Consider the following 24,863-nt stretch of genomic DNA (forward strand, 5'->3'; position numbering starts at 1 on the left):
AACTCCCATTTTGCTGTATGACTGCTCTCTTTCATGAAGCTTGTAAGCGATTGTTCCAGTCCACTGTACTGTAAACACCATAGACGTGCACTGATGCATGTGTAACTGCCAATTTGGACGAAAGTGCAGCATGGCTAAATATTGCTCCTCCAAAGTCATTTCCAGAAATCGGATCATGGAATCGAAAAACATGCATTTACACAAATTACCGGTTCTCCTAGAAAGCCTACCTAACTCTTACTTGGTTGCTCTTCTGTCACATGAGGACACGTCACATCAGAGGAGAAAACTTTCAACAAGAAACAGGAGTTTGAGTTCTCTACTCAGGGGCACATCGAATACTGTGGAGCTGTGTGTATGTGTCATTGTGCAACGTGTGGATGGTAATATGAGTGTGTGCAGGGATGTTGGCAGTAGGTGTGTGTGTGCTTCCAAGCTATCATAGCTCAGTCATGCAGGTAAAGTCATCATCACTGGCAATCTGCTCAGGCCTCTAGGGGATCATGCATGTGCACACACATTAATGTACACGCACACACGCACACACACACACTCTCTCTCTCTCTCTCCCTGGGGTGTTTCTAACTCCATAGAGGAGGATACAGGGGGGCAGAGTCCATTCACCCATACAGACAGAAAGAAAATTAATTTGTCACAGCACGTTTATCGTCAGGACAACCTGCCTTTTAATTAACGGCTGACAAACAGCAGTGTCGAGTCCCTCTCTGGGGAGAGAGGAATGGAAAGAAAATGGAGGAGAAATAAAAAGTTCCTCTCATCACCTATCATTGACGGAGGAACAGACCTACAAATGCTCTTCATGCTTTCAGCATTCTTCAAGACAGATACTGATATTACAGGTGATAGTGTGAAATAGCTGAACTGTGATAGGCTGTAAGTAAGTAAAGTAATTTTTGTGTTGTTTTTGAACATGTTTAATATTAGGTATAGTTTAGTCCAAGCGGACTGCCATCATGGTAAAAATCTCACAGCATTGACTGTGGAAGGACCTTGGATACTACTTCTTTTAAATCTTTTATTTGACGATTTACAGACAAAGTTACCGATTGACATTTATGTATGTAAAAAAAATAAAAATGGAATGATGAAATCATCAGTTTGCAGCAGTTTTTGGTTGCACAACTACTCAATTCAGGCCCACTTCTGAATGTTAAAACATTTTCGGGGAGCAGCTCTCTCAAATAATGAGGATTTATATGAGGTTTAAGAAGTGTCAATTAAGCTTTTATTTTTTAGCATTATTTGAAAAAAACATTCCATTTGTGTCCCTTTATTTGAGGAGATTTCACACTTCATAAATAATGTACTGCATGTAATTAATAACATAATTCTGGACAACTGTAGTACAGTAGCCATGTCTTTTTCTTTATTTTCCTTTGTCCTTAAAGGCACCTTTTCCAACACCATGGTTTTACAACACAAAGCAGCCTCACTACAGCTAAACTGGTGTATGTTAATCTGCTTTATATTGTAGTACTCTAGATAAAAATCCCAATCCCTCTTGTGTAAATACAACCACAGCAAGAGAAGCTCAATCCTACCTAACACATCAACAGTGATTGTTCTGTAACAAAAGAGCAACTGGCTTCATATCTCCATTATTAACTGACATGTATTTCTGCACGTGTGAGTGCAGCAGTCAAACCCCGAGGCAGCCCCTTGACAGCGTGCCACAATGCGTTGGTAAAGGCCCACTGTGGCCTACAACCTTGTCAGAGTTCTCACAAACTTTTGGTTTGTCTTTTGAGTGGTAGTTTAGTTTCAGAGCCAGCCGCTGGCATGTAGTCCTGGATGAAAAACCAAACAGCTTCTGTCTGACAAGTCTGCTCTGTCATGTAAAACTAAAACATCTCTGCTCAGTGTGGGAGAGCGGAACAGAGAGAGCCTGTGTTCAGCAGACTCACATCAAGCCTCAGACCAAAGAGCTCTTTAAAGTATCAAACCATAAAAACAGACCTGCTGCCTCAAATACCACTAGAGTGGACTACTGTGAGAGAACGAGTGAGTGTGTGTCGACACGTGTGTGTGTGTGTGTGTGTGTGTGTGTGTGTGTGTGTGTGTGTGTGTGTGTGTGTGTGTGTGTGTGTGTGTGTGTGTGTGTGTGTGTGTGTGTGTGTTCTACCTCTTGAGGTTAAGCAGAGCCCAGGGGATGCCGGTGGGCGTTTTGAAGGCTGGCAGAAGCTTTTCACCCAGCTCCACCGCCTTCCTACGGAATACCTGAGAAAGAAAGAACCACAGCACCACATTAGACAACGTTTCTCCTTGTAGAGAGGGGATCACATATTCTTGGCCAAGCTTTAAAACAGATGTTGCAACCAACAAAGGTAATAAAGTCATTTTTGACAGAAGACATTGAGTATTTTTACACAGCAACAACATTCAGGAATGGAACCGTTACTCAGGTATAGAGCGGCAGTTATTTCGACCATGTACACAATGATACCTGACATCATAAACCTTAGTTTAACCTAATGAATATGAGTAAGAAAAGTTATGGATTTGGGCTACAACTAAACAATATTTTCTTTAGGGATTAACGTGACAAGTTCTTTCTCATGTAATTGACTAATGGCTCACTATCATTTCCTGCAGCCAAAGGTCCAGTCCAAAAACCTTTGAAGATATTCCATGTACTATCATAAAGGACAAAGAAAAGTGTTAAGTCCTCACATTTGAGAAGCTGAATCAAGCAAACTTTGGGCATTTTTGCTTGAAAAACAACTAAAACAATCAATTTTCATCTTACAAAAATGATTGTGTGTTGTGTTTTTAACAACAGTTTAGGAATAGAAATAGGAATTAGCGGATCAGGCTGAAATAAATCAGCATAGGCCGAGAAAATTTAAATAAAAAATTAGCTGACTGTTTTTCTTAACTAATCAACAAGGCGACCAACTCATTTTTATCAACTGCAGCCATGAATTTGCCTGAATTTTTCTATGTCTGTTGTTTTGGAATCTGGAACACAGTATGAGATTTTTGCCACAAGTAGTCTCCAAATTTTTTACAGAGTAGAGTGGGATCATGGGAGTTGCTGTCTTCATTGTTAAACAACTACCATTGCTGATGAAAATCTCTCTACATAGGTAGATATGTTCATATAGGTCACACTCTTTAAAACACCTCATTAACATTCTGTATCTTGTCCATAAAGTGGCTTGGTTTCTGATTCTCAAAATCTAACCACTCGTATTGATATATAAAGCTCCAATAAGACATTTATAGCATGCACCTGGAGCTAAGCCCTTCCCTCCTTCCTTCCTTTATTCCTGGCTTTCGCTGCTTCCTGTCTGACTTCTTTTGTCCATGTAATCTTTTGCCAATATCGTTCACTGGCTGCCCTATTGTTGCTTGCAGCCACAATGATGTTTTCCATCTGTAGTTTGAGGAAGATTACACAGATTCTTGACCCCATTTAGCTTTTCTGGAAGGTCACTTGGAGTATGTAAGAAAGTAGTTGGAAGATACCTTCCAGTGAATCTATTCCAATGGGGCTTAAAACTCAAAATAAAAATGCAATGAGATGTGAAGTCTGGTGCTGAAGGAGAAGTATTTCTGGCAGACACAATGAATATTTAAAGTAGGCGCGATGAAAACAATTTAACACTGCTTTAATGCTTCGACACAATGGATTCTGGGCCAATTCACATTTGAAAATAAACAAGTCTGAAAGAATCAGCCTACATCTGATTAAACATGACTAATAACAGTTGTGGAACTAATTGTGCAGCATTATTGGGATGTGCACATGCAAAGCATCCAGCACAGTTTCCCCTTTATACATTATGGGTATTCCTGCACCACTACACAAACTGTCAGGCTAAAGCAACTCCCAAAGAAAATGATTTAAGTTTGGGCGCGCTGATGATTCTCAGCTCACTAGAGTAACGAAATGTAATCTTAAAGTCGAAAGTAAAAATACAAACTCACTCACTCCTCAACAGCAGTGAGTCATCCCTCTAAGCTGGACTAACATTTGAGGATTCAGTTTTTCTCATTGCTTTGTTGCCTTACAGAATAAGATATCACAGGCTCAGCTGGCAACACAAGCATGTGTTGTCAGTGCACTGATGTCAACTCACACAGTTTTGGAGTTTTTTGAATGTTACCCTCTATCCCACTTTGAGCCTCTACTGATGTGTGCAGAGGGCTGGTGTCGCTTTAAATAACTTCATGACTATTCAACTGTAAAACAAGGGCAAAAGAGCAAATATACCTGGATGTAAAACTGGGTGATGACCTCAATAAAACTAGTTGACCATGTTCCTTAAAAGTCATTTTTTTGGTGTATGTGTGGCATTATTTTTGGCCTTTGTCTTTAAACCTCAGTGAAGTGGGGTTTTCTTTTTTAACCTGTCAAAGAACTCATAATGGGCTTCAAAAATGCTTTTATTTCAATGAACATTGTCCATTTCTTATGATGTATGATTTGTGTTTTTCTTTGATGAGTGCCACTTTTGCTATTTTTGGTACTTTTTAGTAAGGGTGCTATGATCAGGATCTTTGGGGCTGACTGCTAGCATCTTTATCAACTGATCATGATCACCTGGCACTGATCAAAGGATATCTATTTACTTTATTGTAATCTATGGTTTTAAGTTACTAGTGGCATAATACAAAATATTATTATTTTAATAGATTTATATACCTGACTCTTAATCATGTTTTTGTTGATCTTTCTCAAACTAGTGAAACTCATGTTATTGGTTTTTTTTTTGTCTACCGGAAAGGGCTATAACAAAAGGAACAGTCTTTCCTTGAGTAACTATCTGCTACAAGTGTTGCTGAATTAGATTTTCTGTACTGAGATTTTATGTTAAAGCATATCTGACTGGACAGCCTTCTGGCAGTTTTAAGCCGAGGGGTTACGATGTCTCCTAGGTGTCCGATTTTGTTGGCTGTAAAAGTGAAGTACTTCCATATTTGGCTCCTGGCGCGGGTTTATTCAAGCAGTTAAGATAGAATGGGATTTGGCCCGAGACGTGGTGGACTGTTTGACACTGCTGCCAAGGATTCAGCAGCTTGACCAGAACTGCTGCTGCTGCTGTCCGCTGACAAGAGCGAGAATGACGCCATGTCTGTTTCAGTTTTACTCAAGTCCACATGTATATGGCCTTTTTATCCCCAAGCCTTTACGTAGAAAGGAAGTGCTCCTTTGGCACTGACTTAGTTTGTGAGTAATAGCAAAGATACACCCTGAAATGTTTTGAATTTGAAATAAAAGATGTCAAACCTGTCACGACACAGAAGCAGCCTGTCCTTCAAAACAGCCATATAAGTACAAACATTAGCAAAGTATTTTTGCAGCATTGAGATGTATGAAACAGGATAAAGTCTCACTTGTTAAAGGAAGGAAATCAAATTACAACCACACAGCAATTGAAAAAATCTGAGGAGGCATAAAGCACTGGAAGGTGTACACCCAAGAAAGACTTCTGATTCCAGAATATAAATGCAGGAAATCAAGCAAAACTTCTCAGCACTGTTTTGCTTCCTTGATTTGGTGCATTTGCAAATCAAACACAGCTCTGATCTGAAACAGCCAACTGACTGACTGAATCTGATCAGGTTGGCAGAACATTGCCCTAGTTAGTATTCATATTATAACTACTGTGCATTAACTCACAAAGGAAGAAGAGAAGCAAAAGTGAATACATTCTTGTACTACTTGATTTAATTACGAAGGACTGCAATCACGATGAGGAAAATACTGAATGTTAAGTTCTGTCTAGTTTCATAATCAACTCCAAAATATATTGTTTGGATAGTATTGATTCAGTTTTATCATTAAAAGTCGAAGCAAGTCATCAAAAACACACTAAATCTCCAATCCACTACACTTTCTTCCATCTTGTTTTAAAGATGAACATTCTGAACCATTAGTGAATGCAGTCTTCTCTTTTGTTATAATCTGTCCATTATTCTTTCATATCCACACACATACACACAGAGGTGATATAGAAGGATACACTACGTCGGTATGCTGGCAGCTCTGCTCCCAGAGGAACTACCACTCAGCTGGGTGTGAGAGACCGGGGCAGGGTGGAGAAAAGAATGGTGAAAAGAAGAAGCTCAGGAGGCCACTCGTCAAAACAGCATGGTAACTCGACAGCTTTTCCATCAGCAGTCAGAGGTAAGGAAAGGTTGCCGCGAGTTGGACGAGGGGGAGCAGCAAAAGAAATGTTGTATTCATGTGGAAAAAGAATACACTCAGGGAATAACAATCAGAAGATCGTGGGCGAAAAGCAGCAATGTCAAAATTGATGTGTCACAGTGTTAATATGCAACAAGCGATGTATTCTGCAGAGTCTGGTTAATAATATAAGAGGTCATCAAATGCTTTTCTTCTTCAGCACTCCAATATTTTGCTTTGGCGTGGCATTAATTCTGTTGTCCTGTTCAAAATTGAATTTCAGGGACAAACTAGAACTATATGACTGCAGAAACACACACACAAAAAGCACAAAAAGGTCTTTTTAATATGTATATCTTTTGTTCCCATCAAGCTGCCTGACACATTACAAGCATCTTCAGTCATGGTGAAACAGACTGAGGATCAAAGTCTTTCACTGCAGAGGATGAAACTAATGACCCCCTGTGAAATTCAGAACTTTGTCAGAGACGATGGCCAGTTGAATTTTTAAAACTTTGGCTTGAAAACGATTACGGTAAATAAAAACTAGGAGTTGGAAGTTGAAGCCATACATTTTCTTTCATAAAATCATCATTTTATATCAACAAGGCCTCAAATAAGGATGTGTATTGTGACCAATGACTCTTCATAGCAAGGAACCCACAGAGAAATATCGCTGTACTCGGTTAACGCATCTTTAAGACCATGGTTTTAGTTTTATAGCTCACAGCTTTACTAGTTTTTTATGGAAACATGGTTAATGAAAGTGGTGATAGAGAACCAGAGAAACAATTAAGATAATAACAACATGAATCCACTGTACTTTACCAACTGGCTGCAAGCCCATAGCTTGAAGCTTGGCAAGATGGATGCAATCTCATGTGATCTCTTCAGATATCTTGCAAGCAAAAAAGTCAACACAAACCCTTGTTAAATAACATCTTGGAGGTTATGGATTGTTTTGTTAACTTTAATAAAGAAATGCTAAAAAAAAATATGAAAGGTGAATATACTGATACTGTCCCTCACACATGCTCAGTCGGTTTTATTATCTTCATCTTCTGAAACTTTTATTTGTACCGTATTTCAAAAGGGCCCACAATATACTGTATTTTCAAGTAATCACTGCTGTGGCACTGTTGAGTGTGTGTGTGTGTGTGTGTGTGTGTGTGTGTGTGTGTGTGTGTGTGTGTGTGTGTGTGTGTGTGTGTGTGTGTATATATGTGTTTGGGGCTGCACTGTGGGACCAGGACTGTGTTGAAACAAGGCGTCAGGTCCCAGTGATTAATGTCTTTAATAATGCCAGGAGCACACCGAGGGGAAGAATAAAAACACTCCCAGGGACGCACAGAAGAATAAATTAAACACACCTCGTGTCCAAGGCCATCAAGCAAACTGCCAACAACCTCTAATAAGCAATTGAATTATACAATGAGTGAGGAACACATATGAACACACACAGGGCCTGTGGCTAATATCATTTGTAAAGACTGATGTTGATTATCACATTTCACACCTGAGTACTTATGGCACATGTATCCATCAGGAAAGTGAACTACTTTACTGATGTTGTGTTCCTGACTGTGTGACAACTTAGCAGCTGGATGAATCAGTGATCAGTTTCTGACAATGTATGAGGTCACTGATTTTACTGCAAAACATTCAGAGAGTGGTAAAAGTGCATGATACTTGTTTATAGATATTAATAGGTAACATCCATCTGAGTGTCTGCCCTGCAGTGTTTGTAGCAAGATGACGGAACTATTTTCATGATATGTAAACTGTGACAGCAGGAAAAGCACTGTGGTGTCAGCTTACCTGCTGAGTAACAAGAAGTGACTGATCAAAACACAACCTTATTATTTTTCTCTGGGGTGCACTGGCGTGACTTTATCTGCTGGCTTTGAAGGTGTGACGCTTGTTTCCAGAAATGTTTGGATAAGTGATCCAAACCTTAATTACACAAGGAATGATGTTTGGCCAGTGGTGACACAACACTCATGACATGACTCTTGGTTTAAACAGGAAACACGAACTTGAAGTAGAGATATGGCAAAGATAAGTTAATATCAGTGTCATTATTACATAGTTTATCCACTGGAAAGCACTGTCAACTTCTTGGTTCCAATTTTTTGGAAACCAGATTGAAGGAAAGGAAAGTTTTATGTGTGGTTAACAGTGTTGGGAAGTAACGTTGCTAAAAGTAGTGGTGTTACTAGTTAAACTACATTTCTCAGTAGTGTGGTGGTAGCATCACTGTTTTCTGAACGAAATAACTTTTCAATAGCTTTGCTCTTTTATTGACCAAGTAGTGTGGTAGCGGCCACACAAGCTTCACTTTTACGAACACCTCTGAAGCTCAGCGCAGCGGAGCTTCCTGCTGAGGTCTGAAATAAAAGGATCAGTCAGTGATGACACCGCCATACACGGCCGTGTATGTGGAGCCGACAGAAGCATTTCCGTAAGACGGTGACATCACGAACCAATCCTTGTCTACAACCTCTCTGCTGCAGGGGACTACAGACAGTTTAGCTTGAGTAAGTTTACGATATTTGATGGAAAAATGGCAGAGGGTGAGGAAGACGGAGATGAATTGATCCCAAGGGATGCAAAAGACAAACTTAAATAATAAACAAATACAGTAAAGTTACATGTATGGAAGTAAAAGGTGGGGAAATGAGGGAGCCGAGAAACATTTGAAAAGTTTACATTACTCTGAACTATTACTTTTGTAATTTTAAACCAGCAGAGGGTACAACAAAAATGCAGTTTCTAAAAAAATTATTAGCTTAAAATTTATGTAGATATAGCTACTAGCAGTAGTAGTAGTAGGCCTAATAAAAATACCACTTTTGAAACTGCCAGTTATATGGGATAATGGTAGATGGACAGAGTACTTTAATTTTCCTTTGGGATTAATAAAGTGTTACAGCAACTTGACATCAATCAAATACAAAAACTATGAGGTAGATAAAAGAAACAAATACAATTAAAGGCTGAATTACATACAATAACTAAATAGACAAACTCAAAGATCAAACATAAATGACAAAGCAGAAACCAGAATACAGACTATAATATACTATTTGCTGAGTATACATTTTACAACATTTTTGCCTGCTTATCTGTCTGATTTACAGTTTTATTGATCACGGAGACAGCTTTGACTTGGAATGTAGTTGTTCCAATATATATAAAAAAAATTGCTTTGATGTAGTTAAGCTACTTTTGCCATTTTACGGTAGCTTAGCTTGCTACATTTCTCTGGGGGGAAGCTTCGGTGTAGTGAAGCTTAATTTAATGTAGAGTGACTGGTAGCTTAGCTCACTACACTTTCCAAGTAGCTTGTCCAACACTGGTGGTTAAGTACCTGTCAAGCTCAGAAATTATTTAAATGCGACATGTTTCTTTAAGATTCTAAATAGTCACTTATTAATAAGTAGCATTGTGATCTTGAAGTCTAGCTATAGTTTTAGTGGTTGTTCCTCTCTCTGACAAATACAGCTCTGGGAGAATTACTAAATAACTGAAAATGTGTTTTCACCAGAAAAGGGCAACATGAATTCAAATACCAACCCTAGCAGTATTTTCTGATGGCACATTTGTGAGAGTGGACACACAGATTAGAAACAACACAACCCACAAAAAACAGTCAAACTAATGGCAATGATTCAGTTCAGAGGATCATCTAAAAGACAATCTCATATACAGGACTGGCAAAAGATCAGTACTGGAAAGAGAAGGGAGGTAAAAAGAGAGGAATTTGCTGTACCGGAAATTTTCATGATTATGGCCATCTAATCCACAGAATGAGAGTAGAGTGTGTGTTTGTGGGAGATAGAGAATGAGAAAGGAAGAAAAGGAAAAGACAAACAAAACCATTTCGATGCAGTAACATGCATGCAACTTGTACCAGCAGGGAGTTCGCCTCGTTAAGCCCAGTTTTCTTGTGTGTGTAATTATGTGTTTGCATAAACTGACAAAGACTAACTAACTATAAACTAAAGACATTTCGGCCAGTTACATCGTCTTTGTGCGGTATTTTAAGGCCACTATTTTGGTTTCGGGTTAACCCTGTGATGAGGATTATAAGGTTCGGTTTAGGTTTCAAGATATTTCCAGAACAAAGAAAATAAGACATGGCAGAACCAATTCCAACCACCCAAGACATTCAAGAGAAAGTATCAGATTTGAGTGGCTCGGCATCAAACATCTGTTTCCACAATAACCTCATGTGTAGAGGGTCCAGTTTCTCCAACACTGGTTCAATGCTTGATCGCTTTCCATTAATACCTCAGAGTACATGTGAAACCTCTGGCATGTGTTCAGAGAAGCTCTCTGGAGGCTACTGAAAAGCATTGTGGGACATGTACTGTAGTAAGCCACTAAAGAAGAATAAACAGCCGGAAAGGAAAAGTGAGTACATCAGAAAAGTCGATACAGTTTTTACACACACATGACTGATCTATTTCCCCACCGTATGGATTGGTTCTCACCACTGTCAACAATGTGAAGACGCCAACACTCACTGAGGCTTAAAACACAATACAGGTGTTGTTACTGACACGTCCTTTGTCCCTTTGGTCATGACAGAGATTCAAATTTCAGGAAAAGAGAAGAAACAGAAACCAACAGAAAGATGATGTTAGTGACGGCCTCTGTAAACACAAAACACGAATGCTCACAGAAAGTTGGCTTCAATTGATCCACTGTCTGCCATAAATAAGAACAACAGCTCTATTTGTATAAAACACAATGCCTGGTATGCATTCAAGCTGACAGATCGATCCAGAGAAAGGTTTCTTTACAGCACAGAAGTTTTATGGACGCCTGGAATTTTTTTTTTTCCTCAGTCTTTCTAGCAGCTATGGGGTAAAAATACAGTTTTCACCAACTTAATTACTGAGTTGTGTGGACTGAGCAAAATTAAGAAAAAGGACTGCAGAAGAGCAAACACAAGCAGACTAACAATGAGAGAGAATGTAAATGTAGCCCCAATTATCTAAACAAATTAAAATGTGCCAGGATGTAAGTTAACATAATACAGTCCTTATTTAAAATATTCCAACTGTACTGGGGTGAAGCTGAGGTTTACATAATGAAGACTTAAATAAAGAACAGGGGCAGAATGATAAATTATACTATATGTGTGTCATTTCCATGACACTGGTTTTAATAATTTCACTGAACTGATGTGTTTCAGAACTCTTTTTTAACATTTGGCAAAACAATCTCAACTCAAGGTCCTCTCACTCGAGTGTTCAGGAACTTTGACCTGTATCACATGGCCCTCATTTGCAGATTTTTCTGAGCTAAAAGTACATGTCCATGATTCAGACCCATGTTGAATAAAAAGTTGAGCTGTTAACAGTCACTTGCTCATTTGGTCATTTTTTAAAATTCGACTTAAAACAGTTATTGGCAGATTAATAGATAATGTCAACAATGGGTTAATGCAGTCCTTGTTTTCCAAACTACTGTTTCCAAGATCAAGAAAAAAACTCATGCTCTATGTTTTGAACTTCTGTTGCTTCCCTACTGAGCTCTATTTAAGCAAAGGCCCATGTTATAATGCCTTTATAACTGATTAGCACAAGGAATTAGCACAAGGGTGTGAATACCTTGAGTTTGGAGGACTTGAGCATGATCAATAAACTCCCTTAAGCTCTACTGTACAGTGTTACAGGTTTAGTTCCACCTATCGAGGACGTGTTTATAAGTTTTAAATAACTTGCAGCCCTCACCCTGCCCTCCCCTTATAGTATAGCTGACAGCTGTATGGACAAGAATGTTTATAGGCTGCTACAAAGATAAATTCATTAAATTAAAGCTTATATTATTGTTAAAGTCAAGTATAGATAGGTAGACACATATAGCTATAGTAAGCTGTGAGAGGTCCCCACAAGGATTTTAACATTTTAAGTGTTTGCAGGATTTTGTATGTGCGTGTGTTTGTGTGCTGGGTGTGTGTTCACCCAGTCAAGATTCCAGCTCTAGTTCTTTAACCAGACATGTCGCCTGTGTGTGTGTGTGTGTGTGTGTGTGTGTGTGTGTGTGTGTGTGTGTGTGTGCGTGTGTGTGTGGGTGCGTGTGCCCGTGTGTGTGTGTGTGTGTGTGTGTGTGTGTGTGTGTGTGTGTGTGTGTGTGCGTGTGTATGATTATGTGTTGCGGCCCACAGAGAGTCGCCTGGACAGCTCCCTAACTAAGACGAATCACCCAGCAGGCCTTGTGGGACATGTGGCCCAGATTACAGCTACGTCTGTGGGGATGGAGCGGGCCTAACATGCCAACACCTCCGTGTGGCTTCTCCTCCTCCTGGACACTGACACACTGCCCTTTTCTCCCCTTCTGCCCTTCATCAGATCATTTCTCTTCTTTCCCTGGACTCTCCCGATACCACAGCCATCCAGGAGACTTCCTTAAACTCTTTCAAATCTCACTTCTCGGCATCCACCTGTAAAACTCGCCTTTCCTCTTGGCCTCATCTAATCACTTTTTTTATTTATTTATTTTTTTTAAGCTACCAGTTTAATACATATTGTTATAAAATACCTTAATCTACAGTTGATTAAAACAGTCTTGGAAAAATGGAACACCTGGAGTGAAGCTTTGCATGATCAACCTGAGCAGACTGTAGCTGCAGGAATTTTCCTAAAAAAGAAAACAAAAACAATATTCATACAAAAGTACCTCTCAATCATCAATAAAGACCCAACTGAAGTGAGTGACAGTGCCCATACCTGCAGATAAACTGTCTTAATTTTTACTGTTTTGTTGCTTCTGGGCAACTACCTGTGGTCAGATGTGAGTAGCACTCAAGTGATACCAGTACAAAGGGTTGGCGGTTGGAACTTTATGAAAAATAAAATAGCAGCCAGGTTGCATCCCTGTCTCAGGCTTTCTGCAGCAGCAAGTCTGTATGTATGTTTGACTGAGGGCGATGTGGAGCTACACAGAGCAGAGCTGAGCCGAGAGCAAACACCAGAAAAGACAAAGCACAAAATCTGGAAGGTTGTGCAGCGGTGTGGGTCTTTATTTGTGATTTTGTGGCTCATGTTTGCCCAGCTCATCAATATATTGTGAATAAAGGCTCCTGCCAGTTTTTTCAAGTTCAACATCAGTTCCATACAACATCTACTGACTTCATAAGGAGTGTCAGCGTTACAAATATCTTTCAGGCATTAACTATACATTTATATTCTTGCTTCATAACTTCATTTATGATTCCACACATGTCATTCTGCATGTTGGATGCAAATGAGGAGAGAGTAAGCCTGGGAACAACTTGCTGTCAGCTGAATGAGGCCTGTTAGCTGCTGGCTGCCCTGATGGCTGTATTGGAGAGGCTTGGGCAACACACGCACACAGAGGAGTTGACAGCTTTCGGTGGTTAAGAAGCCTGCTGTTGTGTGAATGGTTGCTCTTGTGCTCCTCTCCACTCTCTGTCAGAGTCTCTCTCAATCTCTCCCTGAGTTTAATAAGTTGCTTCAGGGAGGGAAAACATGGGATGAAGGGAGGCAGAAAAACAAACACTGGATGAGGAGATGAATTAGTAATAATTAAAGAGAAGAGAGGAGAGGAGAGGAGAGAAAAAGGGTAAAGGGAGGGGAGGGGAAAAAGCAGACAAGAAAGGGATAGTAGATTCTAGGAGGAGGATGTAAAGGAAAGAAAAGGAAAGGAAATGAAATGAAAGGACACATGAAGAGAGGAAGGGAGCAGCAGGAACGAAATGGGAGAAGGAGAGTAGGAGGACAGGAGTGGAAAAGAAAGGGTTGGAAAATTAAATGAAAAGTCAAAGAAAGGAGAGTAGAACATCAAAAGGAAAAAGTAGACACAATAACGATTTACATGTCTGATTAGCAAAAAGAGAAACTCAACACAAAATGAAAGAACTATATATGAATATAACTTAACACGGTAGCTTCTTTACATAGTCTGTCCAGCAGCACCTGCAGACACTGACCTTGTAACTGTGACTTACAGCAGGAGGAAGAACTGCTGCCATTCAGCAGTGTAAAATGCAACCATGTCCAACCAAATATTAAAATATCTGCCGGCAAAACGCCCCAGGAGAGAATGCACACCCAAGGTAAGACGTGGTCTTACATGGAAGTGACATACAAATGCATATTATGGAAATGCAGATAAAACTGAACCTCAGCAGGTTTCTCTGCATTCACCCCCACAGCACATTCTTCCAGGGTCACTCTGGAGTTAAAAGGGAGATCCTCCAAAGAATACTTATTACTGTCCGAAATAATTAAACTCTGACTCCAGCACAATTCCTAGAGAGCTGCTGCAGGTGAAGCTTTTTGAATGTAAATGAGATGGATGGGAAAGGAGAGAGCGATCAACTCCTGAGTGAATTTGGTGTTTCAGCAAGGGGCCACCTGTCAGCTGCGATGAAAAGCAAAAGGACAAGCAAACACTCGCCAATCATCTATGAGGTTCAGTGTTTGCAAGGGTGTGATGGAGTGAGAGGGAGGATGACAAAAAGACATCAAGTCCTCATTTATAAAGTGATACGTGTCTATGGTCCCATTACAGCAAGTATGAACGTTCAATATTAAAAATCCCCTTAACTAATGTTGGCCTTTGCATTTGGAACTATTTTGATGTTCAAGTCATATCAAGAAAAAACACAAATACATGTGTTTTCCTGCTTCTACACTGTGAAAGTGTTGATTTTCGCAGTTTTGAGTCATTCTAAAATTGATATATTTGGGTTTCGTATGGCTGGTCAGGCAAAACAACACATAACAAATCAAAAATTGAGATCATGACTGGCATTGTTCGCTGTTTTCTGCCATTTTGAGGTTTTGGTTCTCAGCAGGGTAACAAGCTAAATATTTCACATTGAGCTCCTGTCTTGACAATAGCAGGACTTTTTCTGCAGTAACAAATCTATCAAGTGAGCTGCTCTTGACAAAGGTTGATGCGGCTCTGTGTGGAACCAACAACAATAGTTCCTGCAGGGTGACTTTTCTACTGACTTGATTGGGCCAGACATAAAACCTGGACGAGCTGTAGGGTCAGACAGCAGACTGCTCTACTAGAAATTTTAAACTTTTGAGTGTGCCTCATCTTCACCTGCAGGCTCCTGCTTAGTTTTATCTCAGCTCTATTTGTAAACTAATTGCTCACCACATCCTTCTTCACTTGCAGTCTACGCCGTCCTTATCTGTCTCTTGGTTCCCACTTCTAAAGAGTTTCTAATTTTTCTGATTAATTTGTGCAGCGAAACCATAAACTGCAGCCTGAACAACTTACCACAGTGTCTGTGTCATTCTGTCCACACTGTGAATATGTCACATTTTGACACTTACAGCTACAATAATACAATAAGTTGATATGAGATACAAAATGTGATTATTATCTTGATTAATTAAACAAATCTTTGACATTAGAGCTTGATGGCAAGCCTGAGATGACATCCACAGCAAAAAAAAAAAAAAAAAAAAGTTTGCGTGCACAGACGAACAGTTGGGCTGGACATATCTGGGCAGATCTGCTGTATGAACTGTAGAATATAGCGGCACAGGCTTGTACTGATGGTATCGCATTATTTCAAGGCGCTCGCAAAGACAATGGCATTTTTTGGCAACATTTTTTTCCAGACAAAACTGTATTGATATAATCTATTCAGTTTCTACCCATTTTAGAACTATCTGAATATTCTAAAATCATGATCCATCCCTTTAACAGACCACTGCAAAACCACTGATATATACTGACCACCAGTAGGAGGAGGAGGAGGAGGAGGAGGAGGAGGAGGAGGAGGAGGAGGAGGAGGAGATGGAGAGGATTTGTAAGTGAAGAACTACTGGATAATTTTGTCAGCAGTGTTTGTAGGTCAGGTATTTTAAGTCAAAACGTGATCTTTTCCTTTCCCTAACTAAGTGTTTTTTCTGCCTAAAGCTAAACAGAGCACAGTGTTGCCACAACATTAAATATCACAGTTACAGTATTCTGGTGATAAAACAAAATATTCTTCCGTTAAAGTCCAAATTTCATGATGTGTTTCTGTTGCATCCCATTCTTATGCATCTAATATAATTCATGAGTAAACTTCCTCATTACACAACTTAAATAGCTGATATGTTGCAGCAGAGATGAGGCAAGAGTTTAGAAGAACATCTAATAAGCAGTGTTAAAAGTTCAAGCCAATACACATCGACTCTACTTCCATTGTCCCACGAGGCAGCAAAATGTCAAGATAATGTCAATCAAATTATGCCAAACTTTGCGATCTCTTGTTGGTTCAGTGCTGGAAAACGTTTAGTTTGACAGGCACTTGACAAGAGAGGCAGAATCGCTTTCTTAGACAGGAAAACGCTTTGGCTTTATCCTTCATCTCAATATTAGCAATCCCAGCCTCGCTCTTGCATTTGCATACCAATGCACACACACACACACGTGCATGCACACGCAATGAGAATAAACTCCTGATAATATTCCCTCTCCTCTCTCGTGGCACTGTCGGTGCTGACTTGGCATACTTTTGACAGTCAGCTCTTTTGACCATGCTGCTATGGAAATGAAGAAGACCAGGGAAAGTGAATTTACATAGAAAATTGCCATCTAGGTAGGAAAGTTACAGGGGAGGTGTGGACGCTAAGATGGGGTGAGGGGATAGAAACTGCAACAAGCAGCGATTTGAGGTGTAATGCTCTGCGACAATATGCATCTATTTCAACAGAATAAACATCAGTACACCTTATATCAGATTACACATACAAAGAATTGACATAAATCAAACTATTTCGGAGACACTGTGCATTTCAGCTTACAGTTAATGCTTCAAACAATTATGCATTTTGATATGTAAGACAAAGTCACAGGATTTTGCATGATATGTACCTGCAACTACACTTTTATAACCTGTTGTGAGGGTGCCATTAAGCATTTACTCTGGTGGGAGAATCTGTTCAGACTGAATATCTCTTATCCACACTGTGCCTTGATCCAGCTGAGACAGACTGCAGTTCACACCTGACATTTAGATGCATCTCAAGTGGCCACTTGTGATTGGATTCTTGCTTCCCTGTTCACATTTGAATTTATCTGTGGAGAAAAATGCAACTGCTGACAAACAGAAAACTACATGTGCGCTCTGGCCAAGAAGCCTGACAGGAAGACTGCAGTGGAAATTTGCACACTGGGAAAAAATACAATGGTAATTACTTTTTTTCCTTTTCTTAAATAAAATTCTGACATAAAATGGATGAACTGGAAAACATATCTTCATCTTGGCCTGTCACAGTCATTGTACATATACACGACCCTGATCACTTTCGTTGAATTCCACAATCAAGAGAGTTTTAGGCTAATTTGAAATTCATCTAATTTTGCCCCTTTCTTCTGCAATGGTTTAATGGCACCTGATTGGACAATTGGATGAAAACGCATATAAATTGACTTTTTTTGCCTTGCTGAATCTCAGTAAATTCAGTTGGAATTTGCGCTACAGGTGAATCGAACCCTGGTTAATGTTGGAAATCTTGCAAAAAATGCCTAGGCATAAACACAATAACATAAAATTAACAAGCAGATCCAACTAAATTGTAGCCGCAATTATCTGTGTGACAATTAACAGTCAACTTATGTCAAATTCCTCAACAGAGCAAGCGAAGAACCAGAGAAAAATGTATAAGATCAATAACCAATAGTGTGATTGGTCAGAAGCCATATTAGCCAGGAAAACAACATCATTGGACAGTGACAAACAGGAGGCACATAATTACCATATTACTCATTGGTTGACAAACACCTCAATCCTGGGTTGAATGAAATACACTGCAGTTCACCAGAAAACAACTGGTTTATACAATGAGAAGGCTATTCACAGGAAACCAAATCCATTTAGGTGCGTGCATTCAGCCAGCCACGCTGGGAATTATCAAGAAGGGTAGTGGGACAAATATAGCCCAGAGTGAATGAACTGAACTAACAATGATAAATATTTCACAGGAATATACTTCTTGAAACAACAGACTAAAAGTAGAAATGAAAGAGAGAATCTGAGTGAATAAGTGTACGGTGGAGAGGGAGTAAAGTGGAGTGCCATTCAAGTGTCCCAGTGGACAGTCAGTGTTGTCAGAGAACAAGCCTGAGCTGGAGCCCTAGAAGGCTTTCATCTGAAGGAAAATGTCAAATATTCACTCAAACAGTTCAGCAAGACCAAAGACCGTAAAGAGCCTCATCTGACTCCCCCTGGCAAAGCTCACACGGACCAAACTGGTGTCACAGCTCAACCAGCAACCGCGCTGCTTCCACTTCCTCCTGTACCAGGAGTATTGGGTCTGTCAAACACACTGGAGGCAGCATGTGAAGAACATGAGTAGAAAGAATATGTGACCTGGGCTGACTCAGGTCTAATCAGTTTTATGACAAACCGCTAACAGTGCAAATTTTTAAAAGGCACGAAATTATTCAGAAATGGTGAAATGAACTCAGATGTGTCGTATTGCGGTCTAAATGTCACTAGCAAATGTCAGTCACAGCAAAAGTCTGAGGCTGAGACCTTCTTGTTAACGGTCTATGATAAAAAAAAAAAATTAGATAGGCTGCCATCTTGACAGTTTGACTGATAAAAAGGGATGTGTTTACGTGCTCTCTGTTCTGACTTCTCCAAACGATCATAAATAACCACAACAACTGTCAACAACGGCTCTCCTGAGTCTTATATGTGCTTTGAGTCTGTTAATTTCCCATGCAACAACTAAAATAAGATAAACCCTCCTAATTAAAATACTTGGATTGCTGTTTGCTAGAATGAAGACATCACCACAGGATTTTTTTTTGCCTTTTTTTCACAGCATACCCAAATATCTTCAAAACATTTCCCAACAACAAAAACAAGCAGGCTTATAGAGGAACGTCTTACAAGTGACAGATTGAGTCTAGAGAGATCATTTTTTGTTGAGAAGGCAGGTAAATTTAGACAAAAGGTGACAAAATCAATATGGCTTGAAGAATTTGAGGTCTCTTCCTTCGGGCTGTTTTGAAAAGACAATCGCTCTGAGGTGTTTACTTTAAAATGTCAACACATCTGTATCGAGCAAACAGGATGTATTCTTTGTGCGTTAAAGTGAAAGAGATTTTGTCACAGCTACATATCTTTGTCACTTCAACCTGCTGATAGGGCTGGCGGCATTACCAACATGCAAGTTAAATGCAACAGCAAACATAACATCTGAGTGGATACCATAGAGAGAAGTGGCACATTCTGAATATTACTGCAAGTCAGCACATTTTATTGTGTATTGTGGGTTAATCCTGTTCTGTCCATTCTTACTCCTTGAAAACTAGTCTGCGCTAACTACCTGAAAAGGGTTTACAACTGAGTGCCATACATTGCACTGAGATCAGGGTCTCAGCAGCTGGGACTCTTATGATTGTTTTTTGCTTTGGACAGTAGCCAGGCTGCTAATATTGCCTTGCTGCTTTAAATTTTGCTGGTTGAATGGCCTCCAAGTTTGGGAGGTTCTAGATATACTCAAGTCTGTCCAGGGCTTTATCGGGCAGTCCAATTTGGATTCTGTTATGGCAAGACTGAACACAAGCATGGATGTGGTCTCTCTAAAGGAGTCGGGAAGTGATGACATAAGTCTAGAGTTCTTCAGGTTGAGGAAAGATTAAGATAGAAATTCTGTGGCTTGATCCAAACAACAGGGTTGAGTCAGTGATAATGCTTAGGCTGAAGACCTCCAAAGACAGTAATATGGAGCAGCTCTCTAGCCTCAAATGGTCCAAGGTTTGGTGCTAGAACTGGACCAGACTCAGTTTCACATTGGTGGAAAAAAGGTAGTTGGCATGCAGTCTTGCACGCGACAACCATGAGTTCTGCTTCCTCTTGCTGGGTTTGAACATGTTGGATGTCATCTAGTTATTTTTATGTCATAACGGTAGTTGATGAGAGATTGTTTTTTTTGTTTACCACAACAATACTAAAAAAAACACAGAGGAGCTGTTAGGAAGAGAAGCAGTCAGACAGACACACTGAGTAGAGAACAAAGACCTTTAAGGCAGTGTGTAGCACAAGTGTTAAACAAAGCTACCTGTCAAACTGCTGTCTGCAAGAAAAAAAGAAAACCTTCAGATCTCCACAGCTAGACTGCACACACATACTGAGACACATACACTAACTTTTCCTTCTCTCTCAAAGCTAGGTTAGACATGATAGAAAGACAGGCCTGCAGTTTTAGCCCTTAAAAGCACCAATCTAACATCAAAAAGACATCAGAGGGGACTGCAGATACACAGATCTAGAGATATACACAGACAGAGGCCTGGTAACAAAGCCTGGGAGATAGCTGATGTAATTGGACTGTAAGTCTCATAGAGTAGTGAGCTGCCTTCTGAGGAGTTCGGAGGCACGCAGCCGGCGCTTAGTTTTAATATTGAGCAGGGAGCCGCAGGGCATGCCGCACTTTCACCCCCAAAAATGTGCACTCTTTTTGTCTCCCGGCGCAGATAAGACAATATGGACACAGTCGGGTTGGAGCCAAAGCTGACCTGAGGAGCTCTGCGTCTGGAGCTACAACTAAGGTCAGACAGGGACGTGCACGGCTGAATTAATTAATCATGATTTTACTTTTTACTACTGCAAAATGTGGTATGAATAAAAAATTGAAAAAACATCTGTTATCTCTGACGCTTTACTGTCAACAAATTAAAAACGACCAAGGACACAAAATCAATTAGTCCATCTTACAATACTTGACTCTGAGCCACAGACTCATTCTGTCCGACAGCAGACATCTATCCTTAGGAACAGGTCACAAAGTTCCTAAAGATGGATGGAACTTTGTGACCTGTTCCTAAAGATGTAACAGACGAAACTTCCTGGAGAAAGATAGATGATTGTTGACGCTCATCTCAATGTCATAAACTGTTGACATTTCGTGGTTGGCAGCTCGTGGCAGAGGCCAGCCCAAAGTGTCAGCTATCTTTCTCAAGCAAGTAGCATGTTGTTTCTTTAAGTTAGTAAAGTATTGCATCTGATATATATTAATAGCCCAATAGCCTTTTACTTCTAGCGATTTCAATCAAAAAAGTGGTGTACCAAGATTATCTTGCTGAACAAAATAATGTAATAATGCATAATAAACCTGTGTTTGCCTCAGAACTTTTTTTTTTTTTTTTGGCGATATTTCAATATTCAATAAAAAAATCTCATAGGCTTTTTGTTGAGGGAACCTGGGAGACACTAACTACAAGATTAGCCCACAAAAATATATCATTGCTATACCACTCCTTTAACCAGGAGTAAACAGTGTGTTTGTGGGGAACTGTTTTCAGGGGTGGACTAATACGCATTGGGGGATCTAATGAGTATTCACAACAACAGGACAGTGCATGGGGGATTGACTAAAATGACTACAGGGTGTGTGTGTCTGTGCTAATGATGTGGCTCATTGATGTGTTTTTGAAATAGTTTTTTGAAAACAGTGGAGCTCTATGGCCCAGATGAATAAAATATTTGTTGGCAGGATCAATTCCCTGTCTGTCTTTCTGTGGTACTTGCTGATTATAGGAGGAATATATTGTAATACCAGATCTATCCTTGAAATCTGGAAAGCTATGCTAGGCAAACTCTTCTCAGAACTACTCAAAGATGCAGCCTAATGGCTAAGTCTGCAGCCCTCCAGCCATGCCCAGGGAAACTTTTGGTCTTTTCATGCTGCTGAACAGAGCAAAGCCTGGTCGCATTCTAATGCCACATTTACAGCACGCTTGCTGGAGCTGTAATTAAAAAGAACACCACTATGCTGAGATGCTTGGTATTTCACAGTGTGTCCTGGGAAAGTGAAACAGTTTGGGTCAATAGCTTTTTAATCAGAGCATTTGCTGTAACTGTTTCAGAATGAGCACGAAGGCCTTGAGGCAGACCTCAAATATTGGGTTGCGTCAAGTCGGTCTATGCTCCGGCGATGCGAGTGTGTTAATCACATCGGTTTCCAAATGGTCTTATAGCCAGAGAGAGGTGGCCATTCAGCAGGCTTCAGTGCATTACCGGAGGAAAACTTTCTGTACTACAACTACAATTTCACAAGGTCAGGGTTTTCCTTAGACCAGTGGTGCAGTGACGATCGATTCTACAATAAATGATGTTCGTAATTAATCAAACTTCTTATCCGTGACATCACAAGTGGAGAAAACTGACAAAAAAGACTTGACAAAATGAAACACACTAGCTCTATACTCAACACCTGAAACAAACCTTTCTGTATCTATTTAATAGACACGTGAAGGAAATCAGGAAAGAAAGAAAAATTAGAGGCCAAACTGTAAAATAAAACAAAGAATGGCATGAGGATGAGTGGCAGGCGACACGAGAGGAGAGAGAAAAACTGAACAATAGCCATTTCAGAGTCAGCCGCTAATCTGTGATTAGATAGTGCCACGGTTTGATAGTACTCAAATGTCTGAGCAAAGAGAGAGGCTCCTGTTCTGCTTCCTCTGTCACTCAAACGTGTGTGTGTGTGTGTGTGGGGGGGGGGGGGGAGGTATATTAGCAAGGCAAATAAATTCTTTGCCTTATCTTCCTTGCAGGGGAAGAGATAAGGTCCAATGAGAGCGGGTCTCGGGAGCAGATGACATGAATAAGAATCAAAGCAGAAAACATGAACTGCAGTGACATTTCAGTGTTTCTAAGAATAACATGCTGCAGAGCTGTCAGTCAGTAACCGAGGAACATATCAGCATACTTGCTGGACATGTGTCTAGGATCAATACATACATAAAGGGGAAGAGATATAATAATTATAAAGCTGATACTGGTTTTCTGGATCTGGTCCAATATGTGTATCAGTGATATGAAAGATATGATCCACTTAGAGTGATTTTACTCAGTCAATGTACGCTGGTTGTATGTAGGAGGATAGAAATTATTCTAATGGAGCACTGACAAAGGTTGACACTATTTAGCGTTAGTGACCCCAAAATCTATTAGCACATAGCAGAATTCTGCATTTCCAACAAGTGGCTAATGCAGTGCATGGTCACAGTTTGGTTTGGGCCCCAAAACTACTTGGTAAGATTTAGGGAAAGGTCATGATTTGGGTTAAAAATAATATGTCAGTGTTAACTTTTGGAGTCACACATGATACCAACAGCAGTGAAAGACAAGTGTTTGACCAATCCAGCCTCTCTATGCTGACTTTGTTGCTCTTCAAACTGTCACCTGACCAATATCAGACTTCTGGAACATGCAATTTCATACTAGAAATACACTGTGGCACTGTGACACTTTCCTGACAAACAATGTCTCGTAATTGTTATACTATGCAACAATTTTAATATTGCATTAGCACTGATTCCGAGCCTGTGGTTTACAAACAACCTGTCCTAATCAGAAAAACGACCATATACACGGACTGTGAAAGCAGCTTATTGCAATTCATATTGTGGTGACCCGAGCCGTTCTCTCCCTCCTGGAGCCTGGATGGTGAAACAGGGATGTTGGCTAGATCTAGTTCGCCTTTTCTCGCTGCTGGAGTATAAGATGGTGGATGACAGTCCCTCAATCTCTCCCGTTGGCATCCACCCTATAACTTTCTATCTTTTAGTGGTCTTACAATTTGTTTAATAAATTACTCTTGTTTTAAGAAAAATCTCGAACATATGCTCCCTCCTCGTCACATCCCTGAGACGGTTTGGCAGCAAAGTAGGAAGTCTGGTGAAGTAATATTAGAGTGAGACAGTCTGCATAGGGAGGTTGTCGGGGGCAGATGGCTGGGATTAACAAGTTAATGAGTTATTTTAATTTACTATCATTGTAAAATGTTGTTACTTATGTGATGTAACTGATCTTATATATGCAATGTAGATAATCTAATGCCCTGAAGTTACATAACATAGTTATTTTACCCCAATCCAGTGATTTCCTAAACCTAACCAAATAGCTTTGTTGCCGGAGCCCAACCAAATTCTGTTGGTATGTTGCAACAGTCATGTCGGTTTGGAAACAGTGATTTCAAAATCCTATTTCTTGCCAACTTTAATTACATATTACATATTAACAAACAGGAATAATACAAATAGTTTTTCCATTCATGGTTTGTTCTTTACCTGGAATCTTTACCTCGATATTAGAAATGTCCTTGCCTGCCAATTCATCCTTTAAGTGTATAAGACAGTAAGAGGCAGCTCATGGTCAAGGGTAAATAATACAAATCTAAATACAGACTCCTTGCATGAGACAGGGAACCATGCTATTTCCTCCATTAGACCCGAGTGCTGCATAATAATGATAAAATACTTAATTTACATTTCTCTCACACTGTAGGCAAGAATGTTAATGCTATGCTTATGCAATGTGCATCATTTTCAAACCACAGTGGGGCCTCTTCAACTGCTGCAAAATTAAAGTTTAGTATTTCTATGAAAAAACAGCTCTGCCTACAAGCTTTTTAAGTTTTTACAAATAAAGATGGTAAAAACTAACAAGACAGCTTTTTTTTGCAGCCTAAAGTTACTTTGTCTTTGCTTCTATAGGTCTGGAGTCCTTTTTGTTTACTTAGTAGTCCATTCCTGCTTTTAGATGGACTCAGACATTTCGGTTTTTTACCCTGACCTTTTACCGTTCTGCTCCTCTACAATCCTTGTGTTGGCTTTTTAAGTGAATGTTTTAGATGATAAATTGAATAGTTTTGGTTAATGTATCAGACCTCTGACCTGGATCAGTCAAGCAAAGAACAACAAT

General features: G+C 39.8%; 1 protein-coding gene across 2 annotated transcripts in view; it reads right to left on the minus strand.

Moving 5' to 3' along the window:
- Nucleotides 1-24,863, minus strand: part of man1a1 (mannosidase, alpha, class 1A, member 1) — a 150,747-nt gene that overhangs the window by 35,540 nt on the left and 90,344 nt on the right. For both annotated transcript variants that reach the window (XM_037086112.1, XM_037086113.1), the window contains exon 5: nucleotides 2,144-2,238. In XM_037086112.1, the coding sequence (XP_036942007.1) occupies nucleotides 2,144-2,238 (95 nt within the window). The remainder of the gene's footprint in view (nucleotides 1-2,143; nucleotides 2,239-24,863) is intronic.

Source organism: Acanthopagrus latus, chromosome 22 (genome assembly GCF_904848185.1).
Source record: "Acanthopagrus latus isolate v.2019 chromosome 22, fAcaLat1.1, whole genome shotgun sequence".
Lineage (NCBI taxonomy): Eukaryota > Metazoa > Chordata > Actinopteri > Spariformes > Sparidae > Acanthopagrus > Acanthopagrus latus.